This window comes from Anopheles coluzzii, chromosome 2 (assembly GCF_943734685.1).
Source record: "Anopheles coluzzii chromosome 2, AcolN3, whole genome shotgun sequence".
Classification (NCBI taxonomy): Eukaryota; Metazoa; Arthropoda; class Insecta; order Diptera; family Culicidae; genus Anopheles; species Anopheles coluzzii.
This window is the reverse complement of record NC_064670.1, coordinates 11,317,188-11,340,798: the sequence shown is the minus strand read 5'-3', so window position 1 is coordinate 11,340,798 and position 23,611 is coordinate 11,317,188. Positions and strand designations below refer to the sequence as shown.

At 46.9% G+C, this 23,611-nt stretch overlaps 4 protein-coding genes across 12 annotated transcripts in view; 1 reads left to right on the top strand and 3 right to left on the bottom strand.

Annotated features, from left to right (window-relative positions):
• Positions 1-6,186, bottom strand: part of LOC120950205 (homeotic protein female sterile) — a 66,088-nt gene extending 59,902 nt beyond the window's left edge. For 7 of the 9 annotated variants that reach the window (XR_005751109.2, XM_040368051.2, XM_040368054.2 and 4 more), the window contains exons 1-2: positions 6,091-6,186; positions 4,916-5,389 (exon numbers count right to left, since the gene is read on the bottom strand). The gene's annotated coding sequence lies outside the window, so the exon portion shown is untranslated. Of the gene's footprint in view, positions 1-4,915; positions 5,929-6,074 lie in introns of those variants that run through there. The other 2 variants (XM_040368052.2, XM_049606107.1) reach the window with 2 other exon arrangements.
• A 384-nt stretch (positions 6,187-6,570) lies between these two features.
• Positions 6,571-7,454, top strand: LOC120950220 (39S ribosomal protein L17, mitochondrial). The gene has a single exon (XM_040368083.2). It carries the CDS (start codon positions 6,722-6,724, stop codon positions 7,304-7,306), a length of 585 nt encoding a protein of 194 aa, XP_040224017.2. The 5' UTR covers positions 6,571-6,721; the 3' UTR covers positions 7,307-7,454.
• A 720-nt stretch (positions 7,455-8,174) lies between these two features.
• Positions 8,175-10,525, bottom strand: LOC120951683 (cytochrome P450 4d2-like). Its single transcript, XM_040370511.2, has 2 exons — positions 9,867-10,525; positions 8,175-9,786 (listed from the first exon to the last, which is right to left on the bottom strand). Exons 1-2 carry the CDS (start codon positions 10,511-10,513, stop codon positions 8,910-8,912), a joined length of 1,524 nt encoding a protein of 507 aa, XP_040226445.2. The 5' UTR covers positions 10,514-10,525; the 3' UTR covers positions 8,175-8,909.
• Positions 10,526-10,829: 304 nt separating this feature from the next.
• LOC120950217 (uncharacterized) lies at positions 10,830-15,705 on the bottom strand. Its single transcript, XM_040368078.2, has 4 exons — positions 14,895-15,705; positions 13,932-14,826; positions 11,922-12,661; positions 10,830-11,855 (listed from the first exon to the last, which is right to left on the bottom strand). The coding sequence occupies exons 1-4, from the start codon at positions 15,524-15,526 to the stop codon at positions 10,955-10,957; spliced, it is 3,168 nt and encodes a 1,055-aa protein (XP_040224012.2). The 5' UTR covers positions 15,527-15,705; the 3' UTR covers positions 10,830-10,954.
• Between the last annotated feature and the right edge of the window lie 7,906 nt (positions 15,706-23,611).

Below are 23,611 nucleotides of genomic sequence, written 5' to 3'. Positions count from 1 at the left end.
TTTATTTCCCTTCTCCGGTTTTTTTTTGGGAGGGGGGGGCTTGTTTTGTACTTTATTGCCTTCTTCTCGCTGGCGTAGAAAGGGTGCGAAGATGTACCACTACCACCAACACACCGTCCCTAATTGATAATCTTGCCGGTCATTAGGATGGACAAGTCACTGAACCAGGCGTAACGTAATGGGCTGATTCAATTTGAGTGGGGTGGGGGGGTGGGGGGGTTTTAGGTAGGTGTGAGTACGCTATGGTGCAGAAAGGAAAAACTAAATCAATTACATTCCAGCATTCCACAGCAACAACCAATTGGGAACAGAAGAGGGGCTCTACTGTACCTGCTTTCCGGAGACGGTATGATTAATTAGTAGTGAAAGTGATAAATAATCTTTCGCAGAGTTTAGGTAATAGGCTCTAACTTGGCTTAACTCAACTGCACTCCAGCTACAATATAACAAGAAAGTATTTTACTGTAGTATTCGTTCGGTCTTGTTTGAACTCCATTTTTTCCATATAAATATTTATAGGCGTTTGAAAAAAAATATCAAAAATTGTCAATTTTTTTATGGAATTATCCGCACTAACGAAACGTTCATTGCAATAATAGTATCCCAAGAGTCAGCAGACAAAATTTGAACGGACAACCACTATCAGTCGAACTCTTACCATGATTGCAAAAAGGGTGAAGCAACTTCGTCTAAAACGAACTCCGTGCGGCAGTTTGTGGACGTCGTATAAGCCTTTTACGGCGTCTACAACATCTCGGCACCAAATTCGACAACAATCAGTGCATCGAAAGAAAGCCCAGTTCCGAATGGCCCTGACGGCTCCGACAAAAAGCTCCAAAGGAAGCTGACGATGAAGACTGAGGGAAAAGCCGCTACATCGATGCGTTTGCTTGGCCGGGAAGATGATGCAACTGGTTGAACAGTGACAAAGTACTTGGAAAACATGAGCAAACATATCAGGAAGCAGAAATCGCGTCCACTGGCAAGCAATAACGCCAACACTCAGTGCGATCATTTTAAGGCGACTTTCGGTGGAAGTTCGATATGACATCCTAGGCCGTGAACCGGTCCAATATCCTCCAACAAACATCAACATTTTCTGGACAAAACATGATGCAGAAGCTCTACTCCAACAATTTTGTCGCAAGAACTGAGGAGGAATTGATACCAATCCAAGGTAGATCTAAGAAAAAATGCCTACACGCATGTCTCCACCATGGTGAGGAAATTCTGAATAACTGACAAAAGGCACTTCGCAAGGTCGTAAATATATTTTTGCTAATAAGCTTGAAAAATTACCTTTCAAAGGGCGCTCATTGAAATAAATTATCTGTCGTGTTTTTTTATTTCTACAGCCAGCCAGCCATTTTTAAATGCAATCGTTAATTAAGGAACATTTAAAATGCAGCATTTAAATGTCCCAAGATCCTAACATAGAAAAACAGCGAAAGAGAACTTCTATTAGACCCTTTCAAGTACGTACTGGACCAGCGGAACTTCGCTCAATATGAATCCTTGCAACATTAACCCTTTGGCACCAATAAACAGGTGTCGGCGATGATTCATCCTTCTCATCGAAATATCCCCCTGGAACTGCTGTCTGTGTTCGTTCACACGTCACACCTACGTCCTACACTTCCGGGAACCTGCACCCCGCTGTTACGCAGCTGTCTCGGGTCTCTCTAATCAATTTCAGCCGCCACGTGTTATCATTCCGATAAGCGATAAGCGGGCAAACAAAAAATCAATAAAAAGAACACATGAATAACAAAAGAACTTCTCGGGTGATGTGGGTACAGCGAATCCTAACTGGTACAGGGAAGCGACGAATGCAACGTCTAACGTTTCTAACAGCTTCTTTTCAGGGATCTTCTTTCATCTTTCATGCGAAAAAGAAACATTTCTTTCGCTTCTCTCCTTCATCACGAAGGAATGCCGCGTTGTCCGGGTCACCTGCGAGCTGCATGGCTGTGGCTGACACGGCCGTCTGTGTTTTATGTTTATTGAACGCATTATCAGAGCCGAACGCGTTATCAATCGACCGGGGTGCGCGCATTTGGCGGCCCCGAAAAATCATGCCGCGTCTGTCAATCATGATGGCCACGTTCGGTTGATAAGATAAATCAAAATGACCGCTCCAGCCATCGGGCTAGGTTTGGACGACTTCGCTCCAACTGGCAACATTTGGCGGAGGTGGTGAAAAAATGGTTCGATCGATTTTTGTCCATTGAGGTCACGAAACAGTGACAATCGCACCATTTCGTTGCTTCCGGAGCCTCTGTCAAGGGCGGTGGAGCCAAAGGCAAGCGGAAAATGGGTGTGTTGATTTACCACCCCCGCCCAGCTGGGAAACTCGGCCCGTTCTACAACCGAATCACCCTCCCAGCCACACGCCACATTGGTGGAAAATGAAACAAACACGTACGAAACAGCACACCAAACACAGGCAGGAAGTGTAGCGACTCCCAGGGGGTGGTGGGTTTGGTGGTGGGCAAACAATATCACACCAAACACAGAAGCAAACGTATCCACCAACAACAGCGATGGCGTGTGCGTGCTGGGAAAAAGCTGTCAAAAGTTCGTAACACACACCAACCCCCACACACACACACGCACACACAGGTGTACAACAAACGAAAAGCGTGCGGTGGAAAAACATGCCGCCGCCGTGTGTTTTGTGTGTATGCGCCGGCTCTGCGGTATCGACAGCAAAAAGGGAAAGAGTGGTGGTGGGGAGGGAAGGGGGGGGGGGGTGCGTGGAAAGGAGCACATACTGGGTGTGTGTGGAAAATCGCACGCAATAGAAGGGTCGGTCGGTTGTATTGTGGGTGGCAAGGGGGGGGGGGGGGGGGATTGGACAGGGCGGTTTGTTGATGAAAAGAAAACGAAGAAAGAAAAAAAGGGAAAACACAACAAGTGCTGCCGCCGTGTCAGTCCGAGTTCGATCACAACAGAGCAGCAGCAGCAGCATGAGGCGCGAAAGAGCAAGAGCATCCCATTCCCGAACGGGCGACAAGCAAGGGCGCACGAGAGAGAGAGAGAGAGCGAGAGAGCGCGCTCCACGGCGCAGCGAAGCATTGCACGAAACCAACAACAGCAACAAAAGCCAGCAACAACAGCGCAGCAGCTGAAGAGTTCAAACAACTCTTTTGCGGACCCCGCGCGCCCTATTCCCCCCTCCCGCTCGACGGCCTACCAACACACACACACGCACACGCAAACCAGAAACTGGATCGAACACAACAGCATTTGCATCATGGCGCACACAGGAGGGGTTCAGCGCACTTCTCGCTGGGAGGCTCACCAACACACGCATCTGCTTCAAGTTACAGCCACACATACTAGCGCGCGCTTGTGGAGGAAAAACCCGGCACTTGTAAATTGTGTGTGTGTGGGGGTGTGTGTGTGTGAGTGTGTCTGGAGTCGTCTAATTTTCCTGCCCAATTCGTGGCTGTGTTCTAATGGCTCAGTACTACCTGCGGTGCTGGTCGAATGGAAAATCCTCTACCCAGCACACACACAAAAAGCGCATCTCTCTCTCTCTCTCTCGCTCTCGCACGCAAATTTCTTCCATCCCGTCAAAAACCTTCCGCCCCCTCTAGCCATCTCCCTTCCACCGGCACGGACGCACAGGTGTGTATCCGCCGGAGGGAGAGCAGCATCATCGATGGCGGATAAAACTCATCATCAAGCGCTTAAACCGCTCCTTCCTCTCGCTCGCGCACACCTGCTTCCCGTTCGCATTGCGTGCGTTCGTTCTAAATAGCGCACTTTCTTTCCCTTTCTTTCTCTCGCGCGCGCGCTTTCCTCTTTCATCTTGCTGCACACACACGCAAGAGCGCGCGCGCGGCCACACACAAAGGGAGGAAGAGAGCGTCGTGCCCGCGCGGGTCGATGGCTGCTGGGATGGATTCCAAACTAGTCTCGCTTCACCTCGCTGCCTTCAACTCCTCCCCCAACCAACTCCACCACGTGTGCGTGAGGGTTTTGTGTTGTGAGTTGCATTGTGTGTTCTACACGCCGCACACGCATATTGGCGGCCCCCGCCTCCGTCGTTTCGGTTCTTTGCTCCCTCCCCGGGGACTCTCTCTCTCTCTTCCGGTGATTTCGGCGTGGCCGTTCCATGTTCTTGTTTTGTCTGGACACTGTAAAAGGGTTGAAAAAGAGCATGACCAACGCGTGCTGCTACATCTGTCATCGTTCACTTCATTGCGTAAATAAACCCTCTTCATAAGAAAACCTGTCTGTTCTGCACAAGACGTGGTACACGTTGAATAAAAGCGTCTAAGTTTTCAAATCTCCGTCTTTTCTTTTTTTTTTGTGGGTCGATTCTAATAAAAGTGTTGCATTTTCTTCCCGAGCGCTCATTCCCAGCCCACTTAAGGTACACACAGGCACACACACGAGCGCGCGGGTTAGCTTTCCCAACACACCTTTAGAGCATTTTCTCAAGCCATAAAGCGGATGAAGATTTAACATCGCATCGTTTTCCTTTTGCCTCTCTTTCTTTCTCATCTGGCCGCGCTAGTGGGTGTGCGTGGATAAGTATGCCCTGCATACTTATGGGTCTATTAAAACAAGTGCAACCCGGAATAGCCCCAAGACACCAGTAGCATCAGAAGAACAAGAAGAAGAAGAAACCAGCGGAAAAAAGGTGACAGCTTTCGCACTATTTTGCCCCCTTTTCCATTGGCTTGGCTCTATGGTGGTTGTCTGTGCTGCTAACGGACGTTGGGGCAGGCGTCACATAAATGGCACCCGCGCGTGTGTGTCGTATACACACAGGCAAACAGACACACAAAAACACAAGCTTCTAATCAGAACAACAATCCCGGACATGTAGTATAACCCTTTTGGGGGGTTGGAAGGGCTACAAGCACACAAACACACAGCAAGAAAGAAAGGATACACTTACAGGTCGCACAAGGTGCACACACACGCAGTAGGCAGTGCTATTGTTGGATTGCTTCCTCGCTTCCTCTGTCGTCCTTTCGTGCAAGTACAAGCAGCAGCAGGAACACTTTTCGGATTTCTCTACCCGCGCGTCAAGCAATAGTATATATTGGAGCCGCTTTTCTTGGGCGTCTGAATCGTTTACTCCTGTTGTTGCCCTGGGTAGTACACGTCAACAAACACACACGTTGCTGGTTGGCTGGAAAAACACGTCTTCACGGCTTTTCCTCACTCTCGTACACAGAATAGAAACACTTCTTTCACACACTCTCTCCGCTGGCGCTGCGGCACCACACAACAAAAAGGGGTTGCGCAGAACGTTGATACTTCACTGTCTCACTCACTCACTCCAGCACTGGGATCTTTACTTTTAGATTTCAACACATTCCCATCACATCCTCCGCCACCCTTGTGGATGTGTGCGTGTGTGCATTCACTGTACACCCAAAACAACCAAAAAAAAACACCTTTGTATTAAACTTTTTTATTGGAGATGCAACAAAAACTTGGCCCCGCGTACACAAAAGAAACGCACTCCTTCCCCGGTACACACGCGTGGATCGATACGTTTTCCGTGGCACAAGCAAACCACAGCGCGCAGCGCAGCACCATCACCACCACCGGATGCACAACTCCCTGCGTTCGGACGTTCTACTCCGGAATAGGGGGGGAGGGGGTCAAAGCACGGGGAGAGAAATTTTCTGTTTGTTCTGTCTCCACGGAGGCTGTGTGCGCGGCCGACACGCTGGACCATCGAGCAACGAACGCAGAACTGGAATTGGCCAGGCGACTGACCGGTTTCGAATCACGGACAGAACGCGACACGCACACACACACACACAGCCGAGGACCCCGTTGCACAAAGCAAGCGAGCGAAAGAGAGATGGACGCACAGATACACCAAGAGAGAGGGAGAACGTGATTGCGTGTGTACAAGTGTGTACGTGTGTGTGTGTGGAAATGTGCAGCAAAGGATGAATAGTTGAAGTAAGCGAATACAATATAAAAACAATCAAATTTGATAATCTTTTAAGTTGCTATTAACATGAGCCACGCGCGAGCCTTGCACTGCTGATCCTTCTTCACATCCACGCACACACACACTACACAACAATACCGACACTACAGGGCACATACGTTTACAGAAGCGAATAACACTGGCGACGCACACCACACTGTTGCTGGTTCGCGGCTTGGTAACTTTTGAATTAGAAAACATTAGGAAGACATGCGGCAGGCTTCGCGTTTCGTGGAGCCAGCGGTAGACTCTACTGTTGGCGAGAGTGAGAAGCCGAGCGATAGCCGTGCTGCTGCGTGCGAGAAGAGTACCGCTAGCGCTTGCGTGCTGCACTATGGGATTAGAGTGAGTAGACTTTTGGCCAACGGATGGATTTGATGTGTTTTGTTTTGGGTACAGCAATGTTCTTTACTGCTTTTTATTCGGATTTAGTTTAAGTGCTACACTGCTCATGATGCAATTCACACAAAACTGGTAAACACACGAACCTTCATAAGCAAATTATCGTAAAAAGCTTCAAATAATTAATGTGTACAAAGCGAAGCAAAAAAAGCGTCCCACTGACAGACCTACCATTGTGGTGTGTGTGTGTGCGCAGCTGTGCGTTTGACAGCTGATCTGTCAACGAGGCCCGTGAGCCGGGCGAAAGAAATGTGGTGTGTTTTGATTGAGTAACAACAGTACCGAATGCCGGGATATTGGTGCATTTTCTCTTATTAAGTAAAGTGCTTTGGCATCGATCCATTCGCGATGAATCAGGCGGAAGTAACGAAGCTGATGTCGCAGCTGCGAATTGCGGTCCGTCCGCGGCACCGCAACCTCAAAAACATCGACGGACCGGAGGGCCGGCTGGCCAAGCTGCGCAAAACGGTGACGGCACTGGTGAAGCACGAGCGCATCGAACTCAACTACCAGCGGGCGGACGAGGCGCGCGGCTACGCGGAGCGGCTCATCTCGGACGCGATCCGGCACGGCGACTGCCACAAGCCGACGATGGAGATGGCCGACTACTGGCTGCTGGAGAAGCAGCTGGTGCACAAACTGTTCAAGGTGCTGGTGCCCCGGTTCGAGGAGTACAAGGTGTCCGCCACGCGTATGTACAAAGCCCCCAAGGAGTACCCGGGCTGGTACCGGAAGCGGGCGGTGCTGGAGCTCCGGGGCAACCCGTACCCGGCGCTGCTGCCCAACCAGTCCAACAACCGGAACCTGCTGCACAACGTGCTGATGGACGAGGCGAAGAAGGACTACCGGCGGGAGAAGTATGCGGAGATAGCGGCACAGATCGGCACGGAGACAGCGGTCCCTGGCAGCGGGGAGCAACCAAAGGCAGTTTAGTTTTCCCACGTGTACATAGAATAGAGTATCATTCATTTGTTTAGAGTTAAAGTAGAGTGGCGCACGGAAAATAATAATAAAAAACTTCCCTTAAAAAGGAAGGGCGCGCGAGCATCGACGAGTTTTGCTCGCATTCGCTCAAACCAAATGCAGTATGGTGTCGTAGGTAGTTATGCTCCGTTATTGATTTTTTCCTCCGCGCGGGTTGTGGATGCTGCTAGGATTACATACAATCACTATCTAGGGACGCGAAACGCAATCGCATAGGCGTGTAGGGTACAAACACACACACACACACACACACACACACACGGGACAACCCCATCGAATCGACCACACAAACAGAAGACACACAATCGAATCTGTGTCAAGGATATTGTTTCGCTGGTGCGTTTCCCCAAATTGGAAAGGACATTCACGGGTCAGCGGAGGGGGATGGTAGATGCTGCGGTTTCCCACACTGGGATGGGATAAACACGCGGAGGGGGATGAAATAAATTGGATGTAACATGATCCCCGCTGGAGGATGGGATTGAGCGCAACGGGGCCGGGCAAATTGGTCCTTCCGCGTAGGCGCAGAATGGCGTTAAAGAGATGCTGCTGCGGCGTTTTGCTATGCGCTGACGCGGGGAGTGTTTCTTTCCTCTTCTTCTTGTTTCTTGCTTGATTGATCATAAATTTTCCCATCCGTCCTAAGAGGCAACACATACTCAACGCGGTGCGCGTTGGCGGCAAGTTGGATACTGAAAAGCGAAGGGAAAAAAGTTTCCGTCACGCTGTAACGTGATTTTTTGTTGCTCTCTTCTCCGCCAAAGTATACTGTTGGTTTCGTGGAGTCATCCTATAAACACCAAAAAAAAAGAGGAAATATTGTGCATGCAATCAACATTTTTATGTTCAGTTCATTATATTTGGTCCACGCGTGGCCTTCCCACCCCGGAGCATGTCAGGTTGCCGGAAATTGCACCCATAACGCACGTAAATAGACTCCTCGTTCAGTGCCAAGCAAGGGTGAGGGGAAGAAAAGAAGGAAGAGGACATGACGGGAAAACATCCTGAATGATAGAGTTCATAAAAAGTCCGCAAGATATCAATTTAACAAACGGGCCACTCATTCCCCCCCAAAAAAAAATGGAGACGAACCGTTGTCCTTTTGGCATTCGTTTTTGGATTGAAGCAAACGCACAGACACGTGGGATGGAGGATGGACGTTTGGCGGTGCTAGTCCTGGGAGCGTAATGTGCCGAAAGCGAGTTGTCTGTACTTGATGTTCGCATTTGATTACAACCGGGCGGGAGTGGTGGACAATTGTGCCCATCAGCTCTCGTTCGTCTCGACTTTGGATGACGCCAACCAGACCAGACAGCCAACAAGACCGCAACAATAGCCACCATCGGGGATGGGGGAGGAGGACCGACGGTTATGACAAAGTGCAACGGTCTCATAATTATGATGGGGCATACATTCATAACTCAGCCTGGGCACTAAAATACAGCCAACGCACGATTTAGAGCACACCATATGGAACGGCAAGCAACCATCCCGGTGATGGACAACGTTCGTCAAAATGTGGTTCGTGTGCTATTGCTATTGCCTCTAATGTCTAATGCCTGTCCACCAGCTTGACGAACGCCCCGTGGTACGGTTTGAGCGTAAGGTTAGCCTTCACCTGTAGCGCGTTCTCCTCGCCGCACGGGACAAACCGGAAGCGGGACAGCAACCGCACCAGCACCGTTTTCATTTCCAGCATCGCAAACCGCTGCCCAATGCACGACCGTACGCCCGTGCTGAACGGCAGATAGCTGTACGGTGGTGGCTCTTGCAGAAACCGTTCCGGCCGGAACTGGTCCGCGTCCGGGTAGTATTGTGGATCGTTCTGCATCACGTAGATGTTAAGCATCACTTCCGTACCGGTCGGTATCGTGACGCCATCGATCTCCATATCACCGGCCGCCATTCTGCCAATCATCGGTACCGATGGGTTCAACCGTAGCGTTTCCCTGATGACCAGCTCGGTGTACTTCAGCTCCATCAGCGCGCCGTACGTCAACTCGGGCGCCCTGGCCATCGTCTCGATTTCCTCGTACAGACGCTGCTGAACGTCCGGATAGCGAGACAGGTAGTACAGGGTAAAGCTCAAACAGGACGTGACGGTTTCATGGCCCGCAAACATGAAGGTGTTCACCTCGCCCCGGATATCATCGTCGGACAGCAGTTCGTCACCTGCGAGGCGTGTTTGCAGTAGCAGATCCAGAAACGTGCTACGGTGTTTCTGTTCCTGCGACTCTTCCGGGGCGGGCTGTTGGGAGTTTGGGATGACGGCTTGCATTTGTTTCACGCGCTCACGAATCACGGAACGGGTAAATTGGTGCAACGCCCGTATGGTGGCATTTGCACGACGCCCTGCCCTGGTGCATGCGTACACCAAATCATACGTAAGCAGCGGGTTAAAGATGCGTTTGTATATCAAGTCAAGCAATCTGAAGTGGGAAGAAATTCAGAATAAGCTATAAAGATGAGTCCCGGCTAACGCCCACACACACGTGTCACCGCCTCTTACTCTTCACAGTCCTTGAAGAACGGAACAGCCGGATTCGACTGACAACCCAAACGGACACCCATCGCCGTCTCGCAGATAATGTCCATCGCCATGCAACGCAACGGCTCGTTCACGTCAATGGCCGGACCGCCTGCGTGCGGTGCCAGCTTTGCCACCAGCACAGCCGCCTGTGCGTCCATCGTGGACAGAAACCCCTGTAGCATCCGGTAGTTAAAGCCCGGATTGATCACCTTCCGTCGGTTGTGCCACCGGTGTCCACTGACCACCACACTGCTCAATCCGATCCATGGTAGCAGAAATCGATAAAAGTTCGATTTCACAATGGTTTTCGCCTGCAGGACCTGCTCGATGACGCGCGGATCACACGTGAGCAGCTTGAACTCGTTGCCAAGCTCCTGCAGTAGGAGATTCCGGCCGTACCGTTGATGGCAGTCCACTATCGTGCGCAGCGTGCCGTCCGGTGTGGTGTCCAGAAAGAGGTGTGCACTGCCGAACAGTGGCACCGACGGCAGGGCACGGAAGTTGGATAACTGTTTGAGCAGCGCTACAGCCCGGTTCCGGTTCCGGACGACCTTTAGTGCGATGTAAAGAGCTGAGAGTAGGAGCACGGTGGCTAGCAGGAACAGGAGCAACACACTGACCGCCATTGCAGGGCGTGTGGGGCAATCACACTGAAATTTGCATCTGCACGGAGCCGCATTTATGCATTTTCTGTGCAGTGATTATAGCATTATCTTCACTTGCATCTTCAGGTCAGTTTGGTCGCTCGGTGGTGGTGAGCGGTGGTTATCGCTAGAAGTGATAGAAGGAAAGGCAACAGCAGACAACGCAATGACGCGTTAATCCGTTAATCCGCACATTTTTACCATCGATCGCTTCCGCAATGTTAAACGCATGGAGGGTTCAGTTCGTAATGAATTTCTACTTTATTTTTCTATTACAATCTCTTGCAAGATTGGACTATACTAAGACAATGCTACCTAGAAGTAACTTCAATTTCTTTATTTAGTTTAACTATTTAGTGTAAAATTTTTGGTCTGTATTTTTCCCCATATTCCATGTTACGTATTTCTTAATCTGGAAAGCCTCTATCTAGGGACAATTTTAATAAAAGAACCGTCCACCGGCTTCAGCGTCATGTCCGTTTTGATGCGCAGCTTATTACGTTCATCGCAGGGCAGCAATCGATAGTTGGCCACCAGCTTCACGAGCACCGTTTTGATCTCCAGCATCGCATACCGCTGTCCAATACAGTTTCGAGCACCGACACTGAATGGAATGTAGCTGTAGGGCTGTCGCTTTTCCGAAGCTTCCTCACTGAACCGCTCCGGATCGAAACGGGCCGGTTCGGGGTACAGCTCTGGATCGTTGTGCAGCGCGTAGATAAGAATACCGAAATCCATTCCCTTCGGAATGGTAACACCATCGATAGCCATATCACCGGCCGATCGGCGTCCTATGATCGGTACGGATGGATTGATCCGAAGCGTTTCCTTTATCACCATGTCAAGGTACTTCAGTTCTTGCAGTGTGCCGTAGGTAAGCTCTTGAGTTTTGGCATCCGGGCCCACGATAGCGAGAATCTCATCGTACACACGCTGCTGGACGGTAGGGTCACGAGAGAGATAGTACGCGGCAAAGCTGATACAGGAGGTGGTCGTATCGTGACCCGCAAACATGAACGTATCAACCTCCTCTCGGATGTCCGAATCGGAGAGGGGTTTTCCGTCGATCGTGACGTTTAGCAGGAGGTCTAGCAGAGTCATCCGACGCTTGCCGTAGACGTCCTCTTCCTCAAGCTTTTCCTGTGTCCGTTTCCGTTCTCGTTCGTCTTCCAGTTGCTTCTTGCGTTCGCTGATCACCTGATACGCGAAACTATGAATGATCTTAACCAGCTCTTCCTGACGACGATGGGCTTTGGTGAACTGGAAGGCCCACTTGTACTCGCGTAAGAAGGAGAATAGACGCTTCAGGATGATATCTGATACTCTAAAAGATGTTACAGAAAATTGTAAAATATTTTTCGTACTTTATATTGAGTCATTCGATGCTTACTCTTTCACTGCCATCACATACTCCGAGTTGGGTTGCTGCTGCGTGTTCAGCTTCACGCCCATGGCAGATTCTGAGATGATGTCCAACGCACAGTACGTCACATGCTCGTAAATATCGAAATCCGTGCTATTCGCGTTCTGTTTCAGCTTCTCGATCAGCACATCCGTCTGATGGTTCATGATGACGAGGAAGTCTTCCAGTATCTTGAAGTGAAACGTCGGCGTAATGATCTTCCTACGCTGGGCCCACTTCGCACCGGTCGATATTGCCAATCCCGTCCCAAGCCAGGGTATCATAAAGTCGTAAATGATTGTCTTTTCAATCGTGCGCGCCTGCATGATCTGCTCGATCACCTTCGGGTCAGTGATCTGCATTGAAGGGACGTTAAACAGACCCTGGGCAATTAGATTCCTGCCGTACTGCTTATGAAACCCGGTAAAGGTATTGAAGATACCTTCGGGTGTCGGATCTTTGAAGTGATACGCCGAGCCAAGCACCGGAATCGCTGGAATAACCGTAAAGTGGGGAAGCTGTTTCTTGAGTTTCGACACGGTAGCACGGTTCCGCATGATGGTTACAGCCAGCCAGGTGATGGCGATGCCGAAAAACGTTGTTAGAAGAACCAGAAACATCGTGATCGAATTCAAGGTCACGCACGCTCGCACAGAATCGTGGGAAAATGTTCCGTGATGTAAGTTTTTAGTCAAATCGATAAGCACGAAACCGGGCGCCGGCAACCGTCACGGACACGCTCACCATTGGACATCAAACACCACACTGACTCCACGGTTAGCTGAGCCCGTCAATAAAGTGTTTCGGTAAACGCTGATGTGTGTTGTGTGTGTTTCTATGTTTTGGTGTGCTCAAATCAATTCAGCTGATTTCGTCAGTGTATGCGTGTATGGTTGGGAGCATAGAATTTGTTTCGAAATGTTACAGCATACAGACAAATCCCAATTAGCGTGGTTAATTGGCTTCGGACCGAGTCATGCATCCGTTCTCTTGTATGGATTGTAAAATTTTACGCAATATCATTTTTGTGATAAATAGAAGTATACATCGGTGAAGAATGATGGTATTCAGCACTAAACATTCAATTTGGTTATTGCTTTGCAGGTAAATTAGGCATTTTTGTTCAACTAGACAACCTGTTTGTATGCTCCTTAAAACATTGAGAGTTTAATAGGTTTAAAAAACAAATCTGTGCTTTGGATGATAAAATTGTAAATTGTCCTAGGTGGACATGCGCTGGTCTATTTATAACCATAGGTTTTCGAGACTTTATTTAGTACCCCACAGCCGAATATTCAGTCCTTTGCTACGGTGGGATTATAGGCTTGAACCCACTACGGACTTGATGTAAAGTCGTGCGAGCTGACGACTGTACCACGGGACCGCTGCTGGGGCGATACTTTATGGATTTCAATAACGATCTGACGCAATCAGATATGAAATAGTTTTTGTACAATAGTGCTTTACGAATATACATAAGACTAGTCCTTTCGGCCAAAATAACTCTTAAACTCCTAATAAGTGCATAGCCTGGCAGTCAATAGATAGTTTCGAAAATTTTGAAAAGCATAAACCTAGTTTGTTTAAGCAGAAACTCTATGAAAATGTGGAAAGGTATTATGCTTAAACCAAACTATAATTCTTGTCCGCAATACGGCCATCATGAGGAAAGGTGTTATGTTATGAATTGTATCCATTTGGCTCTTTAGATGTTCAGCCCGTATTTAAACAGCAGCTGCAAGTGATCAGCTCGCTCTGTGATATTTTCATATTATACATCAGATATCGTTTTATTATCATTCTGTTTAACACCGAAAGGAAAACAAAAACGAAGTGTATACAATAATGTATTTATTCTTTTATATAAATCATTTCCGGATTGGCTCCAACATAGCATGTTTATCGACACAAGTGGATTTCGCCTACCAATGATTAACTCCTACCCTAATCGTATCTTATCGTACGTTACCCATTGAGCGATTTCAACCACCCTTATCTTGGGACAATCTTAACAAACGTACCATTCACCGGCTTCAGCGTCATGTCTGTTTTGATACGCAGCTTATTACTTTCTTCACACGGCAAGAATCGATAGTTGGCCACCAGCTTTACGAGCATAGTCTTCACCTCGAGCATCGCATACCGCTGTCCGATACAGTTACGAGCGCCGACACTGAATGGAATGTAGCTGTAGGGCTGTCGCTTTTCCGAAGCTTCCTCACTGAACCGCTCCGGATCGAAACGGGCCGGTTCGGGGTACAGCTCTGGATCGTTGTGCAGCGCGTAGATAAGAATACCGAAATCCATTCCCTTCGGAATGGTAACACCATCGATAAGCATATCACCGGCCGATCGGCGTCCTATGATCGGAACGGATGGGTTCATTCGCAACGTCTCCTTTATCACCATCTCAAGGTACTTCAGTTCTTGCAGTGTGCCGTAGGTAAGCTCTTGAGTTTTGGCATCCGGGCCCACGATAGCGAGAATCTCATCGTACACACGCTGCTGGACGGTAGCGTCACGAGAGAGATAGTACGCGGCAAAGCTAATACAGGAGGTGGTCGTATCGTGACCCGCAAACATGAACGTATCAACCTCCTCTCGGATGTCCGAATCGGAGAGGGGTTTTCCGTCGATCGTGACGTTTAGCAGGAGGTCTAGCAGAGTCATCCGACGCTTGCCGTAGACGTCCTCTTCCTCAAGCTTTTCCTGTGTGAGCTGTTGTTCTCGTTCGTCCTGTAGCTGCTTCTTGCGTTCGCTTATCACATTATGAGCAAAATCATGTACAATCTTTACTAGTTCTTCCTGACGGCGGTGGGATTTGGTGAACTGGAAGGCCCACTTGTACTCGCGTAGGAAGGAGAATAGACGCTTCAGGATGATATCTGATATTCTGAAACATGTCAAGGGAAATTGTAAAACATTTTGTGCACTTCATGTTCAGTGTATATAGTAGCTTACTCTTTCACTGCCATCACATACTCCGAGTTGGGTTGCTGCTGCGTGTTCAGCTTCACGCCCATGGCAGATTCTGAGATGATGTCCAACGCACAGTACGTCACATGCTCGTAAATATCGAAATCCGTGCTATTCGCGTTTTGTTTCAGCTTCTCGATCAGCACATCCGTCTGATGGTTCATGATGACGAGGAAGTCTTCCAGTATCTTGAAGTGAAACGTCGGCGTAATGATCTTCCTACGCTGCGCCCACTTCGTGCCAGTAGATACAACCAATCCCGTTCCAAGCCATGGCACCATGAAGTCGTAAATGATCGTCTTTTCAATCGTGCGCGCTTGCATGATCTGCTCGATCACTTTCGGATCACATACTTGCATGGAAGGAAAGTTGAACAGACTCTGGGTAATGAGATTCCTGCCAAACTGTCTATGGAACCCGGTAAAAGTTTGGAAGATGCCTTCGGGTGTCGGATCTTTGAAGAGGTACGCCGAACCAAGAACCGGAATTGCCGGAATGACGGTGAAATTATGAAGCTGCTTCTTAAGCTTAGCTACGGTAGCACGGTTCCGGATGATGGTAACAACCATCCAGGTAACGGCAATACCGAGAAGCGTCGTCAGTAGCACTAGAAACATCTTGATCACTGTCAAGGGCACACGCGATTAGGAAGAGAATGGCTGTAGCGCTCAAGTGCGTCGTGATGTAATTCCTTAGCCCAAGCGCTAGACGGGCGCTGTCGGTCATCGGCACCTGCTATTACCACTGCTGCCGTTCCACACCAAACACAACACTGACACTGCGGTTTGCCGTGCCCGTCGATATAATAAACCGGGCGTACTGCTATCTGGTTGCGTGTGTGTCTGTAGCGGCGCATCTAACCAATACAGCGCAGTTTTTTTGGGGATGGTGTGTGTGTAATCGGGTAGCATATATGTTGTTTTGGAATGTTCCAAAACAGGCATAGATTAGGTCAGCAGTTGTTAGGTGTGGTTTGTTGGATTGATGTGTATTTTTGATTATTTATATTACACGAACTCTAAACACAATGTATTTACAAAAGTGAGGGAAATAAATTCATTGTGATATTTTTCATAATTTTCTTGAACGTATTAACAATGAAGTTTAAATTAACAGCTTTGCTCATCATGTATTGAGAAACGCTGAACTATGAGTACGATAGTCCATTCAATGGATTAAAACGTGTTGCGTTATCGTCGAATCGTTTGAAATCTTGGATGATGAAATGATATTTCTTTACATGAAATGATCATTTGTTAAATTTGGTAGCATACGTAACTAAAGCTGCAACAAACAAAAAAATAGCTATTTCAAATTAAACTATTCACTCCGATACTATATCTTGCTTGCCAGTACGCATGTCATGCATAGCGTTTCCAAAACTTACAGAAAAAATGCATAACTTTTTGCTTAATTTACAGTCATTACAGTCATAATTTACACAAGATCGCTTCAATAGAGTATAATTTAATCAGGTGAATAACAATAGAAGCAGCAGTTACACAATTATTCGCGTAGTAGAAATGATTTGAATACATTTTTTCAATTAAATTCATATTAAAATTAAATAAAATTACTAAAATTCGACGACGCGATATATGAGGGTTTATTTATTAGTTGTATCTTAAAACGGCGACAGTTCTTATCACGTGAATAATTCGTTATTGCAATTTTGTGCTTTTATAACAATCCTGCATCGCATTAGAATTCTGTATCAAATATACATACGGTATCGCTATTCGCTATAACAGAACCGGAAGTGTATCTTGACATGAATCCTGCTTACTTGCCTTCTTATTGTATGACAACAATATGAACAATCATTGAAATGGTACTGACGATAGCAAGAGAAAAAGAAGGTTGATGTGATGGGTAGGTAGAGATGTAAGTAGAGAAATTGACTGCAATTTTTACTTCCGCTGGACAAGGCATTGGTATTTGCACCAGTAAAAGGCCATGCAAACAATCATATCTATTGCTATACGTTTTATAATAAGGAAAGAAAGTGAAACCGAGTTCGAAACCTGTACAGCTTAAACTTGCAAGGTTGTTTTTTGTAGCGAAATTCTGAGACAAATCATATAGAATCTAAGGAACGGAATTATTTACTATCGGGAGAGCATACATCCTTCGGGAACTCCAATATTGTGCAGCATTGGATATTTTATATTTGAATAAAAGAAATGTGTGAATAGGACAAAGTATATCTTTGTCCGCTCACGGTACACGAACGGTGTCCCCCAGTACAATGCTTTTTTTATTATCTTTTTCCATACTTAATAAAGATCCAGGAATTCATCCATTTGTTAAAGTCTGTTTGCCGATCCACCCAAAAAAAGGAGACGCCACTCCACTCTTTGCAGATGAATGTTTTATTTATCAAATCATCCGAAAGATTGAAGATTCGAGATTATGTGAGTGTGTGTGTTGTTTGGGAGTGTATCGTATGGGTACACAGTAACTACCAAAAATCACTTCCGCCTAAAGGTAAGAAGGTAGGAAAAATCAATAAAAAAGCCCCTCCAAATGCGATGCCCTCATCGCTCATCGGATGGGATGTGATTTTATTGTGTTACTCCTGTTATACTCGATATTTCCCCTTTGCAAGCATAGAATATTTATTGTTTCACCCTAAAACGGATACAAGATACAGGGTACGGTTATGAATTTGTTGTTCGCTTTGTGACGCATGAAGGCATTGCAGTGAAGCGATTTGTGTCGATTTCAACACCGGCGCGGTTGCGGATTGCCCTAGATGAATTGCTGTCGAAAGAGCCACTTTTCTGAGAAGTCTTTGCCCTCTGGCAATCCGGCTGGCAATGTACAGTGCGTGATATTTCGGCGCGAAGCAAACATCCATCCAATAGATCGGTTAGCCAAGCCGGTGTACACGCCGTTCCATCGGACCTAGGCGAAAGGGGGAAGAAACGCTGATTTTAACGATATAAGCGCCGGACGTCCGGACACTGTTGGTGGATGAATGGTGCGGAGGGTAGCGTGCCGCGTGCCAGAATTTATTGCAATTATTTATCGAATCATCGAAAAGCGAGCCGCAATCTGAGCCCATAAACAATGGGCTGGAGCATCGAAAAGCCTCTGCCACTGCTACTTCTACTGCACCGACGTCGATGATGAATACCTGTGTATCGAACGGCGGCCGCTGGTGTATTTGTGTATACAGTCTTAGTTATCGCCACCGGGATGGCTCCTCGACGTTCAAAGACACCACCATTCCAGGCGTTACATTTCGGGCCGCCTTGGCTGGCTCAGTGGCTGGCTAGCTGGCTGGCTGGAGCTGGATTGCTTGGAAAGCTTTGATTATAATTTATAACATCAACCGCCAATAATTCGAACAGAAAGCGGACAAGATAACACACAAGCACAGACACGGCGAAACACCGCAGCGGAATATACACCAGGACGATGATGTCCTTAGCACAACATACCTGGCTACCCTAGTCACACGGTACGAGCAGGTGGCGTCTTTGTTGGTGGACAGAATCGCCGTAAATCAGGATTCCGTTCGTCTTTGGAAATGAGAGTATGGGTGAGGTGATGGAAGCAGAAGAAGCCCTGTCTCTGTTGGGTTGTTTGTGTTTGATTTATCTGCCCCAGCCCATCAAGGCCGAAGCGTGGAAGCGTCAGGAAAACTGGGTTCTCAATTGTCTTCGATCATCTTCGTTGGCCCACGGTGGCTCGAAGGTATCGAAGGTGGAGGATGGATAAAATGTATGCACCACAACCAACGAGGAGAACGCGAGTGTTCGATGTTGGTCAGGTGTTTATGGGGTTGAAGTTTCGACCATCTCGTCCACCCGTGGCACGGCTCCAACCCCAAACCAGCCGGTTCCGGTGATCCTTCGGTGAAGGATTCCGAGAGGATAGTGTTTGATCGATGGTGCTAATAAGGTAATTGAGTGGAAAATATGGCAAATATTAGCAGTGAGTTCAATAGCGCTGATAAATCATTCCTCGAAAAACGGTGGCAAACCATTTGCGAACTTATTTCGCAGCCTTACTGTGCGTGTTTTGCCTGCAAGTGGAAGGGGCAAACCATATGGCCAAGCAAATGGCAATAAAAACGATTTAGCGCCACATTTGAAATGACAAATTGAATCGTATTTTTAACCGAATTACGGTACCGCACACCTTTCTAGCTAGCTTATCCCCAGAAGGGCGAATCCCCAACCACACCAGGTGTCCGAAAGGGCACGTCCTCCTCTTCAGAAAACTAATTATTCAACACGAGTGCCACCGGGACGGCGTGCAAACCTAAAAATCAAAGTCATACCTTCACGAAAGACAACCGTAGGCGTTGGGGACCGTTGCGTATCACGGTTGACAGGGCTTCGGCAGTCCGGGAGCGACGAAAACAATCAAATAACAAATTTACCGATTTCCAGAAACTGGCCCAGACTTGTTCCCTTTTTTTCTAGTGGACAGCTGGCTCGAGCTCCACACGATTCGCACACCTCCCGATCGAATGACAGACGAAGCTTATCCGTCTCCTTTGATGTCACGTTTAATTCCTGCTCTCGTGGATCTATTTAATGGGACACTGACGCTAGATGGGGACTCGAATAGATTGAAGGCTGATACTCGGGGCAGTGGTAATTCCGAAACCGATCCTTTCCTTTGAGAACGGGCAAGGTATGCAAGATAGGCAAGCAAAACAACAGCAGCAAAAAACCTACATCCAGCTAACAACAATACCAGCAATCTGATAAAGAAAACGGATTTGAAATTCCGTGGAAGCGCTGGCGACGCTGTTGTCTGGGTACGAGTTAGTGCGTATACCTAGCCGGATAAAGCACAACCGAATGTAATTTAGCAAACAAATCAAATTATTGATTCCTTCAAGCGCAAGGGCACGCTTCGCTCCAATCTCGAGCACGGCGCGTGAACATCTTCGGTGCGCTTCACGAGCTAATCCCGCTCATCACCAAGCACGGGTAAGCATGGGGGGAGAGTTTGTCCTGTGGCTTAGGCTCCGTAATCTTATTACTGCCATCCTGCCTTTTTGCTTCACTAGCGGGCAGACAGACGAGGTACAACACAGCCTGTTGTCTGTTTTGGCACGAGCTGCTTGAAGTTTGGTGTCAGGTCGTTACGCACCGTGTCTAGCCGCGCCAGGCAAAGCCAAAGCACGCAAATAATTAAAAGCCATCTCAACGGCAGAATGGATAGGAGACTGAAAGGTGCGTTTCCCCGTAAGCGATCAGAAACTTTTGCTCCAATCCAATCACCCCTCGCTAACAATAATAATCGATCCATCCCTTAAGACATTACGGTTCTTCTAGGCACACACAAAGCATCACGCGCCCAACAACTTCTCGTCCAACATTCTTGTTGCGGTAAGTTGAAACTTACTTTTAATGAAAAAAGCCATTTCAACCTTTTTGCCTCACCTTTTGAGCGGGGGGAAAAAACATTGCCAAGCGTCCAAAAGTTTAAGTGGCAAGCGAGGACGCGCGGCGGCCCATTGAATGGTGGACAAGAAGAGCGAAGCTATTTCGTTCCCTGCTAAGGGTGCAAAAATTGTACGTTACATGTTTGCATATTTTCAATAGATCCACCCGCACCACCACACCTTTGGCGCCTCTGGCGTACTCGTTCATCATTAGTTTGACGCTGAAGGAAGGAAAGCACAAAACCGATCCGTCCTGCGTCATCGTCCTGCGTTATCCGTTCACGTAAAGCCTGCACCAATCAGGAGGATGGCAATGAAATACTGAACCGATAAAAACGGCGGCCGTGGAAGGTCCTAGAAGCATCAACCGAGGGCCGGGCGAGGTTTCTTCAATATTTAGCTAAAGTTTTGCCTTTTGACGTACTGTTTTGCTTTCTTGTGGCTTTTTTCTTCAAGGTCCAACAAAGATTCCGATTGTTCCGATCGCCTTCAAGAATGCTAGCGAGAATAAGCTTCCCGTCAGCATAATAAAATCGATCCGAGACGGTGGAAAGATGCTGGTATAATAAATGGAATTATGGAAGAAAAAAACCGGAACAGACAATATACCATTCAAATGAGCTGTAAATGATTCGTGTACGGTGGATGAGTTTTGGGTAGACGTTCTTGTACGCTGGCTCAATTTACAGTGGTTGATGGTTTAGTAAACGCTTGATAAGTTTTTAATCCAATGTCGAACATATTTTTATGTTTTAAATTTGATTCATGATCAATTTTCGTTCCTTCTCTTATACTATCTTTGACATATTTTGCTTAGACTTTCGCTAGCTTCTCTAGCTCTCACGCTTTTTGCTGTTCAACATAACTTAACATTATTTGTATCTTTTTTATATCATTTAACTTTTACTAGTTTTTCAGTAGTTATGTTCTTTCTTTCAGTATTTATTTAAGACTTTCTTGGTATTAATTAAGATTTATTTCCCCAAACGTGTTATGCCTACTTCCTCTTTCTACTTTTCTTCTTTGACATGTTTCATTATATTTATCACTTAATATAACATCTTTTAGTTCCTGTTTTTTGAAAGCCCTTACTCACTGATTTTAACTTCTTTTTAGATCTCATTCTAAACACTCAACATAACTTTAATGTGAGTGTCATGATTTTCTCTTTCGTAATTCTATTCGTTCTATAGTTTGTTCTCTTCTGTTCTTTATTATTTGCTTCCATCAGTCACGACGTCAAATAATCGTCATTTATTCGTTTTTTTTTCTACGCTTTTTGTTAAGTTTTCACCAGCTCTCTATTCCATTTTCTTTACCCACATATTGTCTTTCATATATTTTGAATAATTTTAATTTGTACATACATGTATATGAAGTGTTCACCGAAGTTTTAATCATTGTGTTTCGATTGACAGCAACGACATTGAAATTTGTGTTACAAACATCCAATATTCTCATCCATGATGAATATTTATTGCATTTATTTCATCCACTGTCCTTCAGCTGCGCTCCTTTTAAGCCGAACTTCCGACCTTGAAGCGACGATAGAGATAAAGAATTGCCGCACTGGTACCTCCGTTCAATCGAATCGATGCGGTCTATTCATGCTAAAAACGCGGCACAGACACATCTAAAGCATTGACACAACAAAACCATGAGTGTGGAAAAAATGTACGTGCTGTTCGAGTGTGCGCGCTCCATGCCAGATCTCAGCAGATCTCCGTTATGCTTGATGCTTATTACGATACAGCTTCCCCTTCCCCGGCGGGCTCGTTTCACCGTAGGCTCATTGCTGACACAGGCGGGACGAGGCACACTGGCGGCTAGGACCATTTTATCGCACCCTAGACGCCCGTCAAAATGCGTTCATCCTTGTCGTAGGCGCCTTTTTCGCTTCTCATTCGTTTCCACCCGGTCTGTTCCGTCATTTGGATGTGAAAACAAAAAAAAAACATCCCTTATGATGGTTATGCTGGTAAGGGGATGGTCGCAACTTTGCATAGCTTACAGGTTGCGTTAATAAAGCAGTCGTTATCACGTGTACGGGTTTGTGTTGGTAACGCCAATCCATTGATGATGTGGTGAAAAGTTTGCCAGAAAAGATACAGCCGGAAGGATCGAGGTTGCGAAAGGTCAAACGGTAGGCAACTGCCAAGCGATCGAAGGTAATCTAACACGCAAACAGTGTTTAATGATTTGGCGAAATCTTAGACACCTTTTCATTATAACTTTTTGTAACACATCTCGAATGGTAGATTTTTTTTCCATGCCCTCCCATTTTTCTCCTCCGTAGTTTAATTGGGTAAACTTTTACCAAAACTTCCCTGCCGCCATCTCTCTTTTGCACATTGTGTGTTTCATTTGCTTTATGGTCGGCTGTCGCCATACTGTCCCTTGGCAGTCCTTCTCACAGCATGAAGCCATCTCGCAGACCATACAGAAACGGCCCCACGGATGCCACCAGCTTTGACAAAGCAGCAGCTCAGCACATCAGCACAAAAAAGGAACAAACTCTCGCGTGCAAACACTGTAACGGCTATGTTGTCACAATTAAACCCCAATTAACTGTTGGTTTTGTGACAGCCCGAAATGGAAGGAACCGGCGAGGGAGCATGGATGTAATGGAGGCGAGGAAAAAAAGGGTTAGGTTTAATTGGAACCGATTTGTTTTCATGGTCAACTAACGAAATTTCGTGGAAAGCCACGGCGGCGGGAATGCTCGGGAAGGGTGACACTGGGGGTGCTGTACCGAAACGGATAAGCATTTGCCGTTTGAACAAAATGAGCACCACTTTAGGGGTACACGGGGCTGCTGGGTGACCGATATCTAGCGCGGAAGACAGGCTTTGCTGATGGACCTGTGTCACAACTTGTTTAATTAACCGGTTGAATGGGCGATGAGCTGGTGCAGGGGCAGCAGTAGTCAAAAAGAAGAGGGTTGACTTGTAAACATTAGCCGAAAGGCTGTCACACCTTTCAGCTTATCTTTTGCGAACGAGATGAGTAGAAATATGAAACACCAGAGCAGATTTTGTATAGTTTTTGACTTGTTTGATTATGGCTCGAAGCAAGGACATTGTGAATTTAAATCAAACTTCCTTTTAAACATGTTTCTATTCAATTCAATTCAATTATTGTGGTATATATTAAGAACTGCTTCTTCCTCTACACTTCAAGGACTTCACATTCTTCAAGAAGCTATGATGAAAACGCGATCAAACGATCAATGCTTAGCAATCGTTCCATCAAACTGCTACTGCTGCTTGCCATTGCCGTTGCCACAATCTTC

What these genes read in the sequence shown, in the direction of transcription:
- LOC120950220 (XM_040368083.2), top strand. Translation starts at nt 6,722, where the DNA reads ATGAATCAGGCGGAAGTAACGAAGCTGATGTCGCAGCTGCGAATTGCG.
- LOC120951683 (XM_040370511.2), bottom strand. Translation starts at nt 10,513, where the DNA reads ATGGCGGTCAGTGTGTTGCTCCTGTTCCTGCTAGCCACCGTGCTCCTA. An exon ending in TTCTTCAAGGACTGTGAAGA is followed by an intron (nt 9,787 to 9,866) that starts GTAAGAGGCGGT and finishes TTCCCACTTCAG; the next exon opens with ATTGCTTGACTTGATATACA.
- LOC120950217 (XM_040368078.2), bottom strand. Translation starts at nt 15,526, where the DNA reads ATGTTTCTAGTGCTACTGACGACGCTTCTCGGTATTGCCGTTACCTGG. An exon ending in CGTTTGTTAAGATTGTCCCA is followed by an intron (nt 12,662 to 13,931) that starts AGATAAGGGTGG and finishes GCGTGTCCGTGA; the next exon opens with CGGTTGCCGGCGCCCGGTTT. An exon ending in TATGTGATGGCAGTGAAAGA is followed by an intron (nt 11,856 to 11,921) that starts GTAAGCATCGAA and finishes AACATCTTTTAG; the next exon opens with AGTATCAGATATCATCCTGA.